Source organism: Oncorhynchus kisutch, linkage group LG18 (genome assembly GCF_002021735.2).
Source record: "Oncorhynchus kisutch isolate 150728-3 linkage group LG18, Okis_V2, whole genome shotgun sequence".
NCBI lineage: Eukaryota > Metazoa > Chordata > Actinopteri > Salmoniformes > Salmonidae > Oncorhynchus > Oncorhynchus kisutch.
Window position 1 is genome coordinate 42,611,580 of NC_034191.2, and position 14,818 is coordinate 42,626,397.

At 47.6% G+C, this 14,818-nt stretch overlaps 1 protein-coding gene across 1 annotated transcript in view; it reads right to left on the bottom strand.

Moving 5' to 3' along the window:
* LOC109881120 (neuronal PAS domain-containing protein 1-like) overlaps positions 1 to 14,818 on the bottom strand; it is a 39,332-nt gene that overhangs the window by 9,280 nt on the left and 15,234 nt on the right. The window contains exons 4-6 of the mRNA XM_031796893.1: positions 8,000 to 8,067; positions 6,494 to 6,583; positions 2,612 to 2,786 (exon numbers count right to left, since the gene is read on the bottom strand). Coding sequence (XP_031652753.1) covers positions 2,612 to 2,786; positions 6,494 to 6,583; positions 8,000 to 8,067 — 333 coding nt within the window. The remainder of the gene's footprint in view (positions 1 to 2,611; positions 2,787 to 6,493; positions 6,584 to 7,999; positions 8,068 to 14,818) is intronic.

Below are 14,818 nucleotides of genomic sequence, written 5' to 3' on the forward strand. Positions count from 1 at the left end.
AGATTTCTGGCTCTCACAGACCTTCTTTAAGAGGCTTCTCTGTCCTCCACTCGTTACCTGTATTAATGGCACCTGTTTGAACTTGTTGTCAGTATAAAAGCCCCCTCTATATACTTCCGGCCCGTCCTTGGACACTGTGCTATCTAACCTCCAAACGAGCTTCAATGCCATACAACACTCCTTCCGTGGCCTCCAACTGCTCTTAAACGCTAGTAAAACCAAATGCATGCTTTTCAACCGTTCGCTGCCTACACCCGCAAGCCTGACTAGCATCACCACCCTGGATAGTTCTGACCTTGAATATGTGGACATCTATAAGTACCTAGGTTTCTGGCTAAACTGTAAACTCTCCTTCCAGACTCATATCAAACATCTCCAATCGAAAATCAAATCTAGACTCGGCTTTCTATTCCGCAACAAAGCCTCCTTCACTCACGCCGCCAAACTTACCCTAGTAAAACTGACTATCCTATCGATCCTCGACTTCGGCGATGTCATCTACAAAATTGCTTCCAACACTCTACTCAGCAAACTGGATGCAGTTTATCACAGTGCCATCCGTTTTGTCACTAAAGCACCTTATACCACCCACCACTGCGACCTGTATGCTCTAGTCGGCTGGCCCTCGCTACATATTCGTCGCCAGACCCACTGGCTCCAGGTCATCTACAAGTCCATGCTAGGTAAAGCTCCGCCTTATCTCAGTTCACTGGTCACGATGGCAACACCCACCCGTAGCACGCGCTCCAGCACGTGTATCTCACTGATCATCCCTAAAGCCAACACCTCATTTGGCCGCCTTTCGTTCCAGTACTCTGCTGCCTGTGACTGGAACGAATTGCAAAAATTGCTGAAGTTGGAGACTTTTATCTCCCTCACCAACTTCAAACATCTGCTATCTGAGCAGCTAACCGATCGCTGCAGCTGTACATAGTCTATCGGTAAATAGCCCACCCATTTTTACCTACCTCATCCCCATACTGTTTTTATTTATTTACTTTTCTGCTCTTTTGCACACCAATATCTCTACCTGTACATGACCATCTGATCATTTATCACTCCAGTGTTAATCTGCAAAATTTTTATTATTTGCCTACCTCCTCATGCCTTTTGCACACAATGTATATAGACTCCCTTTTTTTCTCTACTGTGTTATTGACTTGTTAATTGTTTACTCCATGTGTAACTCTGTGTTGTCTGTTCACACTGCTATGCTTTATCTTGGCCAGGTAGCATGTTGCAAATGAGAACTTGTTCTCAACTAGCCTACCTGGTTAAATAAAGGTGAAATAAAAAAATAAAAAAAATAAAAAAAAAACCTGTCCACAACCTCAAACAGTCACACTCCAAACTCCACTATGGCCAATAACAAAGAGCTGTCAAAGGACACCAGAAACAAATTTGTAGACCTGCACCAGGCTGGGAAGACTGAATCTGCAATAGGTAAGCAGCTTGGTTTGAAGAAATCAACTGTGGGAGCAATTATTAGGAAATGGAAGACATACAAGACCACAGATAATCTCCCTCGATCTGGGGCTCCACGTAAGATCTCACCCCGTGGGGTCAAAATTATCACAAGAACGGTGAGCAAAAATCCCAGAACCACACGGGAGGACCTAGTGAATGACCTGCAGAGAGCTGGGACCAAAGTAACAAAGCCTACCATCAGTAACACACTACGCCGCCAAGGACTCAAATCCTGCAGTGCCAGACGTGTCCCCCTGCTTAAGGCAGTACATGTCCAGGCCCATCTGAAGTTTGCTATAGAGTATCTGGATGATCCAGAAGAAGATTGGGAGAATGTCTAATGGTCAGATCAAACCAAAATATAACTTTTTGGTAAAAACTCAACTCTTCGTGTTTGGAGGACAAAGAATGCTGAGTTGCATCCAAAGAACACCATACCTACTGTGAAGCATGAGGGTGGAAACATCATGCTTTGGGGCTGTTTTTCTGCAAAAGGACCAGTACGACTGATCCGTGTAAAGGAAAGAATGAATGGGGCCATGTATCGTGAGATTTTGAGTGAAAACCTCCTTCTCATCAGCAAGGGCATTGAAGATGAAACTTGGCTGGGTCTTTCAGCATGACAATGATCCCAAACACACCGCCCGGGCAACGAAGGAGTGGTTTCGTAAGAAGCATTTCAAGGTCCTGGAGTGGCCTAGCCAGTCTCCAGATCTCAACCCCATAGAAAATCTTTGGAGGGAGTTGAAAGTCCGTGTTGCCCAGCAACAGCCCCAAAACATCACTGCTCTAGAGGAGATCTGCATGGAGGAATGGGCCAAAATACCAGCAACAGTGTGTGAAAGCCCTGTGAAGACTTACAGAAAGCGTTTGGCCTCTGTCATTGCCAACAAAGGGTATATAACAAAGTATTGAGATAAACTTTTGTTATTGACCAAATACTTATTTTCCACCATAATTTGCAAATAAATTCATTAAAAATCCTACAATGTGATTTTCTGGATTTATTTTCCTCATTTTGTCCGTCATAGTTGAAGTGTACCTATGATGAAAATCACAGGCCTCTCTCATCTTTTTAAATGGAAGAACTTGCACAATTGGTGGTTGACTAAATACATTTTTGCCCACTGTATGTGAGACGTACCAGGCTCGGGGGTCCCGGCCAGGGAGGATGTGGAGGCAGAGCTGGAAGCGCTCTCGGGGGCCACGTGGCAGCCAGCCTCGGCCCTCAGGTGGGGCCTGATGCCCAGACGCTCTGCCATCTCCACATGGTCCGCTGGGTGGATGTAGTCAAACACACTGCTGCCCGTCAACTCCACCTGAACACAATCAAATGTAGAGGTGAGACACAAACACTCATGCATGAACACATGAATGCACGCAACAACACGCGGACGCACGTCGCACACACACCCCTGAGCTGGGGGACAGACACCGATGACAATAATACACATCGGGAAGGATAGAATCCTGTTGTTTTTGGTGATTAAAGGTAGCTGAAAGACACCAGGGATATAACATCTGTGAAGGTCAGATTTGACTATTTGAATCTGTTCATTCATTCCCTATTAATTCATAGGCACCAGCGTATCCAGCCCACTCCCAGAGAGGGATGAAGACCACTAACACCTCCCAGCTATCATCCTCCTGCATCATAGTGTCCTACTCCAATCATTTAAGGTGAGATTCCATTTCATATGATAAAGCACCTGCCTGCTCCCTGCCTGCCTGCCTGCTCCCTGCCTGCCTGTCTTCTCCCTGCCTTCCTGCTCCCTGCTGGGCTGCCTGTCTTCTCCCTGCCTGCCTGCTCCCTGCTGGGCTGCCTGTCTTCTCCCTGCCTGTCTTCTCCCTGCCTGCCTGCTCCCTGCCTGCTCCCTGCCTGCCTGCCTGCTCCCTGCTGGGATGCCTGTCTTCTCCCTGCCTGCCTGCTCCCTGCTGGGCTGCCTGTCTTCTCCCTGCCTGCCTGCTCCGTGCTGGGCTGCCTGTCTTCTCCCTGCCTGCCTGCTCCCTGCTGGCTGCCTGTCTTCTCCCTGCCTTCTCCCTGCCTGCCTTGTCTGCTCCCTCTCTGTCTGCTCCCTGCTGGGCTGCCTGCCTGCTTCCTGTCTGCTCCCTGCCTATCTGCTCCCTGCCTGCTCCCTTCCTGCCTGTGTGCTCCCTGCCTGCCTGCCTGTCTGCTACCTACCTGCCTGCCTGCCTGGCTGTTCCCTGCTGGGCTGTCTGCTTGGCTGCCTGCCTGCAGCCTCACACCCTTGTCTGTAGGACATACCCATTTATGAAGGATTAGATCCATTTAGTGTGGGCTTTATGGGATTTCCAGCAGGCATTCAAGGACATCACAGCCAGAGAGCTGAGCGAGGGAGCAGATTAAGTGTGAATGAAGAGAAAAAAAGGAGGACTAACTCCTGTAGTGTAAAAGTGTAAAAAAAAAAAAAAAATTAAACACAAGGAGAGAGGATTCGAGTAAGTAACGAGGGATCAGCGGAGAGATAAAAGTTTTAAAACAGCCCGGTGTTAATGAGTTGCTCGATGTAAACGAGACGTAAACGGACCAGAATCCCCTGCAGAGACAGGAAGTCAGCCCTGGAGGACCCCAGGCTTCCCCACAGTCCTTTTCCCTCCTTCAGTAAAAGGCAATACTAACGTCTGTGGTACTTTACCTGTCTGTCTACTGTCACTTCATCACAGGGAGGAGAGAGAGAGAGAGAGAGAGAGAGAGAGAGAGAGAGAGGAGAGAGGGAGAGAGAGAGAGAGAGAGAGAGAGAGAGAGAGAGAGAGAGAGAGAGAGAGAGGGAGAGAGAGAGGGAGAGAGAGAGGGAGAGAGGGAGAGAGGAGAGAGAGAGAGAGAGAGAGAGAGAGAGAGAGAGAGAGAGAGAGAGAGAGAGAGACAGACAGACAGACAGACAGACAGACAGACAGACAGACAGACAGACAGACAGACAGACAGACAGACAGACAGACAGACAGACAGACAGACAGACAGACAGACAGACAGACAGACAGACAGACAGACAGACAGACAGACAGACAGACAGACAGACAGACAGACAAAAGGCATAGGTATAGTGTGGGGGGGTTGAGAGAGGGGGGGAGAAGGAGAGACATTATATAAATAATAGCAGGGAGCTTTAATATGTATGAGGCATCCGGGCAGTCGTCCACAACACACTCTCAGCCCGCCGCTGACGGATGGGAGAGGAGAGAGGGAGGGGGAGTGATGAGGGCTGCATACTAACCAGTCCAGGATCAATTCCCCGCTCCCTCCATTCCTCCGTCCTCCCTCCTGCCGTGCAGGAGGTAAGGGGGGGTTGAGCAGCAGGACCTGGGGTCCCGGTTCAGAGCGCGCCGCTCCGGCCAGGAAACCTGGGGTGAGGGACATGATCACCTCCAGGTAGCAGGGGAGCGGACGGCGGGTTGTGCCCTTGGTCAAGGTGCCTGACCTGGGCTAAGCCTGTCTAAGAAACCCCACTGTCTGGAGAGGGGCCCCGTGGGTAAGCCAGGGCAGAGGGGTTAGGCTGGGGGACAGGTCAGGGCGGTCCACAGAGAGATCCATGTCCTCCAACAACAACCACCAGTTACATTTCTCTCTCTCTCTCTCTCTCTCCTCCCTGAGAGACAGGGATTTGTTCTGTTAAAGTGTGTATACCCTTTCTCTCACCTCCCTCCCTCTTTCTGTCTCTCTCTCTCTCTTTGTCTTGCAGTCTCTCTCTCTTGTCAGTTTTTTCTAAACGTGGTACTGTGTGTTTTGGAGTTAAGGTAAATCTTGATTGTAATTTTGTTTTAAGGCTGGTGTGTTTAGTTCTATTTGAGGAGATTTGACTAGTGAGGCCATCTGTTTAAGGAATAAGAATAGCCTTGGTTGTTTACCTATTCAGTCCCATGATGCATTTCACTTCAACTGCACATTTAAGCTCTATTTGCATACCAAAAATGCTTTCCATTGCCATTTGGCTGTGTAGTCATTTCACACCTGTTCAGATATATTTCATAATTAGATTTTAAGTTTGTGTTTACCAACAGTTAGCAGGAGAAATACCAAACTGTAACACACTGGCACACACACACACACACACACACACACACACACACACACACACACACACACACACACACACACACACACACACACACACACACACACACACACACACACACACACACACACACACACACAGACCACTAATAACTAGCCTCTCTCCAGGACAGTCCAATCCAACCAGGGGCAGACTCCCTATTACACCCAAATCCCCCCTTTTAAAACCCACTCAAATACCACCTATATCGAAATGTCCTCCCGCTTTTCTCTCTCTCATTCTGTATCCCCCATCCTTTTCCCCCCAAACATATCTTATCACTCCCCTCCCCTCCTCCCTCCCTCTCTATCCCTATCTGTCTCCTCATCCCCCTTGGTGTTTTTTTCTCCTCCCCACAATCAATGGAGCTTTTAAGATGCCTATCGATTTGCTCCCTTAGACAGGTCCTGAGCGCAGGGGCGACACTTTGATTGTTGGGCCAGTAATTACTGTTATTATTTATGCATCTGGTCGAAATGGCAGGACTTAACATTCACAGTACAAGAGGCCGCAGGCAATCAACAAAGGTGAGCACCTGGAGGGACGAAGGGTGGGAGGGAGAGGGAGAGAGAGAGGCAGAGAGACTGAGAGGGAGAGAGAGAGAAAGAGAGAGAGACGGAGAAACTAGAGAGAGAGAAACAGAGAGACAGAGGGAGAGAGAGTGTGAGAGAGTGTGAGAGAGAGTGAGAGTGTGAGAGAGAGAGAGAGAGAGAGAGAGAGAGACAAAGAAACTAGAGACAAGCAGAAGAGAACAGTCAAAGACATCTAGACACACACAAAGGTGGGAACACACCCAGACACATTACAACATCTGACATGAAAATGAAAAGAGAGATGATGGGAGTAACCTGCGTGAGTGAGTGAGTGAGTGAGTGAGTCAGTGAGTGAGTGTGTGTGAGAGAGAGTGTGTGTGTGTGAGAGTGTGTGTATGTGCGTCCATGTACAGAAGGCCTTACCTGTGAGAGGCCCAGGTAGATGGAAACAGTCTCTGATATGTAGAGGAAGCGTCCCTCTGAGCTTACCACAAACACAAAGCCGTCCAGGGACTGTGGAAGCAACACACACACACACACACACACACACACACAGACACACACACACAGCCAGACAGACAAATTAGAGCAATTAGCGTGTATCGAGCAAATTACAATGAGAGGCTGCCTGCCGCTGGAGAACCACCAACAACCAGCCCTTCACCGCTCAGTCTCTCCGACCTCTCTCCCCTCCTCTCCCGCCCACATCAACAGTCCTGTCTGGCTGGCCCCTCAGGTACACACGACACACTACTGGTAAACACCACCCGCCTGTTCAGAGAGTCAACAAGGCACATTGAACACAGAGCCGGCAGACACCAGCGGAGCCGTTTCAATCAGTGTCAATAACAGTAGGACGGCATGGTGTTTCCTGTTGTGTTGTGTCTGTCTGCTGACCAGAGACACCGGTAGGTAGGTAGAGACAGGGAGGGGGTGATTATGATGGTAAGTCACCCCATTAGGAAGGACTCCGTCACAGAATAATATTTGTCGTAATAACAAGCATTCACACAAGTGAGTAGCGGCGGTGTGCTGGGAAGCTCGGGCCACTTTGCTGAAGAAAGATTGCTGTTTTGGCAGCGGCGCTGAAAGTGCCGCTAATTTATGCAACTGACACATTCAGTATGCAAATGCGAGTGGCCGGGGTGTGGGGGGGCGCGGTGAGCCCGGCTGAATGGCAGAGAAATAAAGTGCAATTATCATGCTATTACTGGCAGAGGACGGCAAGAGGAAAGAATCATAGCGTTTTCTGGAGCCCTAATTTGATTTCTATCAGCGTCGTTCCTCCTCAGAACGTTTGGCGCAGACGGCAGTCTTTTGTCTCAGCATACCTCTGTCATTTAGGACAACCCATACCCCCCCCCCGTCTGTCACCCTTCTCCTCTTTCCCTCCCGCGTTCTATCGCTCCACTTTCTCTTTTCTGTCCACTGTAGTCATTTGTCGTTGTTTGATCGTAATACGGTGGGGCGGTGCGATGTCTTGGTCTGTGGTTTTACATTTTTTTTCCAAGTGTTGATTGGCTGGAGGAGACGTCAGAGGGGTCCAAGCATGTCTTTAAAGGCAGGAGGAGACGTCAGAGGGGTCCAAGCATGTCTTTACAGGCAGGAGGAGACGTAAAAACAGAGAAGCAGCGTCACACTGTCAGACTGTCACAGGAATAAACATGGCTACCTTGTCCCACTAACAATTGCAGCATGCTGTGACGATAATAATGTTTACATGGTTGAATATTTGAATATTTTTGGAAAAACATTTAAATATATTAAACTTGTCAACAAACAAAAGTGCAGAGAATTAACCTCTTGAATGACCTGGCTAAATGTGTACTATTATAAAATGCTGTTTGTTCTCAATGACACGCTTGTACTGTATAATAAATACATTTCAAAGGAACCCTGTGTGTGTGTGTCTGCGTATGTGATGTTTACCTGTAACAGGTGTGCTCCCAGGTGCTGTTCGAACATGTCAGTGGCCAGAGAGTGGGAGGAGCGTCGCACTGCAGGGACACAGATCGACACATACTGATCAACACACATCAGAACGACACACACTGATCAACACACGTCAGATCGACACACACTGATCAACACACATCAGAACGACACACACTGATCAACACACGTCAGAACGACACACACTGATCAACACACATCAGAACGACACACGTCAGATCGACACACGTCAGATCGACACACGTCAGATCGACACACGTCAGATCGACACACTTCAGATCCACACACGTCAGATCGACACACGTCAGATAGACAGACGTCAGATCGACACACTTCAGATCGACACACTTCAGATCGACACACGTCAGATCGACACAAGTCAGATCGACACACGTCAGATAGACACACGTCAGATCGACACACATCAGATCGACACACTTCAGATCGACACACTTCAGATCGACACACTTCAGATCGACACACTTCAGATCGACACACGTCAGATCGACACACGTCAGATAGACACACATCAGATCGACACACGTCAGATCGACACACATCAGATCGACACACTTCAGATCGACACACGTCAGATAGACACACATCAGATCGACACACTTCAGATAGACACACGTCAGATCCACACACGTCAGATCCACACACGTCAGATCGACACACGTCAGATAGACACATGTCAGATAGACACACATCAGATCGACACACATCAGATCGACACACTTCAGATCGACACACGTCAGATCGACAAACGCCAGATCGACACACATCAGATCGACACACGTCAGATAGACACACATCAGATCGACACACTTCAGATCGACAAACGCCAGATCGACACACATCAGATCGACACACATCAGAGATATGAGGCAGCTAATCACTTTTAAACGATGCTTCATTGTTAGTCTGCAAAAAGTATATTTTTTAAATATATAGTAGTGTGGTTGATGTAACTGCCCTAAGGGAAATGGCTGTTTTTAAACACACACACAGGCAACCAGGCACAGACACACGCACACATACCTCTATAGCCTCACCACTCCTAATGCATCCCAAACACAAGCTATTACAGAAGCCTTGCCATCATAGCTGTTTATGGAGGTAATTACAACTGAGAGAAAGAGGAAGACAGAAATAGAGAAAAGGAGATATGGAGAGAGAAACCAAAATAGAGAGTATCAGAGAGAGAGAAAGACGGATAGAGATTGTGTGTGTGTGTGTGCGTGCGTGTGTGTGTAAGAGAGGGAGAGACAGGGGTTAAATCTACAATTCCCGTTTCTACCGTTTTATGTCAAATTGTGTGTGTGTGTGTGTTAGTGTGTGTTAGTGTGTGTGTGTTAGTGTGTGTGTGCGTGAGTGAGTGAGTGTGTGTGGGGATCGCCAGATATCCCTGTCCATGTGTCGTTGCAAGGCTTTGTGAAATCAATACATGTTATGACAGCAAAATTAAAGTGCTGTTCTGGGTTACAACTGAACACAGAGGGGGGGGGGGGGGGCACACATCCGTCCCCCATCCGTCTGTTCATCGTGTCCCTGCCATCGGTCAGCCAACAGAAGAGAAGACATTCCTTTAGACCTGCAGGCACATACAAATACCCCCCCCCCACACACACACACACTCAGAAATAAACAGTTGCCGGACAAAGCCCCAGTGCCATTGTGAGATTGGGGTCCCCATGTGTGAAAGCTTAGGAATATCAATGAGGCTGGTCCATTCAGGCTGAAAGGGGATCTGGGGCTGGGGACCTTACAGCCACAACTCAGAAGCTAACCCAGAGGGGGAGGGGACCCTATCGCTCTGCCTGCCTGCCTGCCTGGACCCTAGTGGGGCTACGGGGAGAGGGCTGGCCCACTGGGGGTCTGGTACCAACCCCCATCATCATAACACACAGCCCCCCCCCCCCCCCTCCCACCATGGGTGATCAGTGGCGATGAATACTGTCAGGGGGCCTGAGGAAATGGTGGGTGTGACATGAGGCCAGTGGGGCTGACGGATGAGCCTACACACAGATCCATTTACTACAGTCACTCCACCCGCCTGCCTGCCATGCCTGGGGTCACACAATTGGGCGGCCAAGAAACCAAAACAGCCTCAACAGTGTGTGTGTGTGTGTGTGTGTGTGTGTGTGTGTGTGTGTGTGTGTGTGTGTGTGTGTGTGTGTGTGTGGTGATGGTAATGTTCAGGGGCCTTACGAAGGTGCAGGGTATCTCACCCTGAGAACAAAGACCCTTCTGTGTTAGTGGAAATAAGTGTGTGTGCGTGTGTGTGTGTGTGCGCGCGTGCACGTGTGTATGTGTGTGTGTGTGTGCGTGTGTGTGTGTGTGCGTGTGTGTGTGTGCGTGTGTCTGTGTGTGTGTGTGTGTCTGTGTGTGTGCGTGTGCGTGTGTCTGTGTGTGTGTGTGCGTGTGTGTGTGTCATAGGAGAGCTCTTGGGGTACCTTCTATCACATTGACTTTTAATTAGCTTGGCTAGATTTGCTCTCCGTGTTTTAATTTCATTTGTGGAATGGGATGAAGGGTCCATGTTAATTACAGTGTGACTCGCAGGTCAGTTTTTGGGGGCTCTTCCTGATGTTCCTCACTGATAGAAGAGAGAAATTTGATTGCTTGATATTTATGCTTCTGTTCTATACATAATTTAGTCCAAGTTCACTCACCCCTCTCCCACCTCTCTTTTTTTAAACTTTCCACCCCATAGCTGTTGACCTTTAAACCTAGTTATGACGTTACCATGGGAACCAAATCCAGTCAGGTTCAACAGTTTTGGCACCCTTGAAAAATATGAGAAAAAAACAGTTTAATAAATAATCCAAATACTGAACTATATTGTATGTATTGTTAAAAAACGGGACTATTCTATTATTTATACCAATACAATCGCTCAGATAGAGATTTAGTTTAACAAGTCCTGTTTAGAGTTCCTCAAAAAGATAAGGCTCAACATTATTGCCACCCGGTGTTCAATGCCGTTCAATACCTCACCTTGCGAGGATAACGACAGTGAGCCTTTTTCTAAAAACTAAATATGAGATTGGAGACATACAGTGCCTTCAGAATGTATTCACACCCCTTTGAATATTTCCACAATTTGTTGTGTTCCAGCCTGAATTTAAAACGGATGAAATTGAGATTTCGTGTCACTGACCTACACATAATAACCCATAATGTCAAAGTGGAATTATGTTTCAAGAGATTTTTACAAATTAATCAAAAATGAAAAGGTGAAAAATGTTGAGTCAATAAGTATTCAACCCCTTGGTTATGGCAAGCCTAAATAAGTTCAGTAGTAAAAATGTGCTTAACAAGACACATAATAAGTTGCATTCAAAGATACAGGCATCCTTCCTAACTTGCTGGAGAGGAAGGAAACTGCTCAGGGATTTATACCTTGAGGCCAATGGTGACTTTAAAACAGTTCGAGTTTTAATGGCTGTGACAGAAGAGCTGAGGATGGATCAACAACATTCTAGTTACTCCACGATACTAACCTAAATGACAGAGTGAAACGAAGGAAGCCTGTACAACATAAACACAATATTCCTAAACATGCATAGCCCTGTCTTTCATTTTAGTTACTCACCTGGTCTCATCAGCTCCTTATTTAGTTCAGTTCATTCTGTTTGTGCCTTTGTGAGGTATTGTTCGTTTTGACTCTACTAAGCCTTTTCCCAGCTCGTTTGTGAGAACCAGTATTATAGCCTTCAGTCCTAGTTTTGATTCACCTGCCTGCTTGCCTAACTGTGTGTGACCATTGCCTGCCTGTGACCACGGCTCCTGACTTCTGCGAAGGCGAAATAAACACCTGCTGTGCTCTGCGCGTGAATCTACACCTTTTTCTCCCAGAATACCTCATTAATAGATACTCAGGGAGAAAAAGGTGTAGATTCACGCGCAGAGGAATCGTGGTCACAGGTAGGCAAACAGGCAGGTGAATCAAAACTAGGACTAAAGGCTATAACTGGTTCTCACAAATGAGTCCGGAGACTGAGATCGCCATTGCAAAATGGTGATGATTTTTTTTGTGGCCAACATTTGTTTGTGGATTTTGACGTGTGCTTGGGGTTATTGCCTTTCTGGAAGATCTACTAGAGGCCAAGTTTTATCCTCCTGGCGGAGACAACCAGGTTTTCGCCAAAAATGTCCTGGAACTGGGTAAAGTTCATGACTTCAACAAGTGTAACAGTATAACTTTCGTCCGTCTCCTCGCCCCAGGGACCCTCTGCACACATCAACAACTGACACCCACGAAGCATCGTTACCCATCGCTCCACAAAAGCCACGGCCCTTGCAGAGCAAGGGGAACCACTACTTCAAGGTCTCAGAGCGAGTGACGTCACCGATTGAAACGCTATTAGCACGCACCACGGCTAACTAGCTACATCGGTTACACTCACCCCCCCTTTGACCTCCTCCTTTCCGCAGCAACCAGTGATCCGGGTCAACAGCATCAATGGCACAGTATCACTTTAGTCCGTCCCCTCGCCCCGCCCCGGGCTCGAACCAGGGACCTTCTGCACACATCAACAGTCACCCTCGAAGCATCGTTACCCATCGCTCCACAAAAGCCAGGGCAAGGGGAACCACTACTTCAAGGTCACAGAGTGAGTGACGTCACCGATTGAAACGCTATTAACCACCGCTAACTAGCTAGCCATTTCACATCGGTTACACTACGGCCTCAAGGACCAGTGGAAGCAAACTAATCCCATAACATAAAAGATCCACCACCATATTTTACAGTAGGTTCGAGGTGATTTTCTGCTTATGCTTCCGTCTTTCGATGTCCAACCAACCACTGGTGTGCGTGGCCTGGTGTGCGTGGCCAAAAGGCTCTATTTTCATGTCATTTGACCATGGCATCGGTTCCAATCCAAGTGCCAATGCTGTTTAGCAAACTCCAGGCCTTTCAATTTGATGGATGACATGAAAACAGAGCTCTTTGGCCATGCACACCAGGCCACACACACCAGGTCTAAGATCCCTCCCAATGTGTACTCCAATCTCGTAAAACATTTCAGAAAATGACTCAGTGAAAGTTATTGAAAACTGGGGTGGCAATCTTTTTGAGAAAAAAATACTACTTGTTAAAAAAGTATATTTCTCTGAGGAATTGTTTAAAATAATATAATTGTCATAAGCATACAAATATAACTCAGTATTTCTTTATTTTGCTCATCTTTATCAAAGGTGCCAATAATTTTGGACCTGACTGTAGATCACCACATGTGGTTCATCTCTTTCTTTTACTCAAGTTTGCTTAGTTGTCGTTTCATATGTCTTTTCATCACCTAGCAACTTCTTTACTGAACTCCCATTTTGAGAGTGTGTGTGTGCGTGTTTGTATGAGTGTGTGCCTGTGCGTGTGAGTGTGTGTTACCCCTGTAAGAACAGACAGGGTTTGAGACGACAGACAGGAGAGAAAGAGCAACCATAATCGCAACGTCCTTCTCCACCGCAATTATCCTCTCACTCTGCAATCCTTCGCTCCCTCCCTCCCTCTCTCTCCCTGTTTCTCTTTCACTGTCGCTCCCTCACTTCTTCCGCGGTCGAACATAATTTGAGTGCAATTAACTTCCCTTAAAAGCCACCGCTGCTTTAAACGCCGAGAATTAGGTGGGAGGCAGACATGGAGAAAGTGAGGGAGAGCGACGGAGGAGAAGTGATGAGGAGACAGTAAGACAGAGAGAAAGACGGAGAGAGGACAGAGACAGACAGAGAGAGACAGAGAAGTGGGAGTCAAGAGACAGCAAGAGAGAGCGAGAGCCAGAAAGAGGTGAGTTTGACCTCACAACCAGTGACAGAATATTTTTTCCGATTGGTCCATGGTTTCTGTTTCGGTGTCTTCAGAAGATCTTAGAGGCTTGTGTTGTGGAGTCAGCGTGTTCTGTCATTAGACAAAATCTCTACAATATTGTAAAACTTGCCAAATACTGGGATGCTTTGGGCAAATAGACAGGTCAACATTTGGCATTTCTACAGGGTGGAAGTCATATCTGAAAGAGAGATTCTCTCTCAAAAGCTCAAATCACCCGTGCATATACAGTAGTCTTGAATAATACATGAAATTAAAGGTTCAGGACTAATGCACTCCACTGGAGTCCCAACCTACACCACACACACACACACACACATAATGGGTGAAAAAGCATCACTATACATCTTTGAGAGATTTTACTTTTCCTCAGCTAGTCCTCTCCCTTTCTACCACTCCTTCGTTTTCGTCAACCACCACCCATCCATATATCTCTCTCCTTCTCTTCCCGCTCCCTTGCTGTGTGAAGGTCATGCAATTGATTTTCCCCTGTCTATTCATTTTTCAAGATTGGCTTTGAAACGTGGGAAGCAGACAAAAACCACACTACCCCCCCCCCCCCCCCCTCCCCTTCCCCTCTCTCGCTTACCACTGTGGCCCTCACCCACCCCAACCCCCACCGCCCAAACCCCGGGAGGAGGAGAGGAGAATGACAGAGGAGGGACGCCACCGCAAGAGTCCCCTTCGGGATTCCACCTGGACACATAATTCCACATTCCTACAGTGGAATTGCAGCCATGCATCACACTATAGGTACTCCAAAGTCTAACTACTGGCACCATGATGCAACAGCAGGGTTGGGGTTTAGAGGTTTTTGGACCCGTGAAGAAATGGTCCTGGGGCTTTCCCGCCCAGACCCGGTATGCATTGATTAAATATTCAAACATAGAGACCCATTTCGAACGGACCCGAGGACAACTAGACCCGTTCCGTATAGACTTGGTCGGATCCAGACTTGGTTCGAT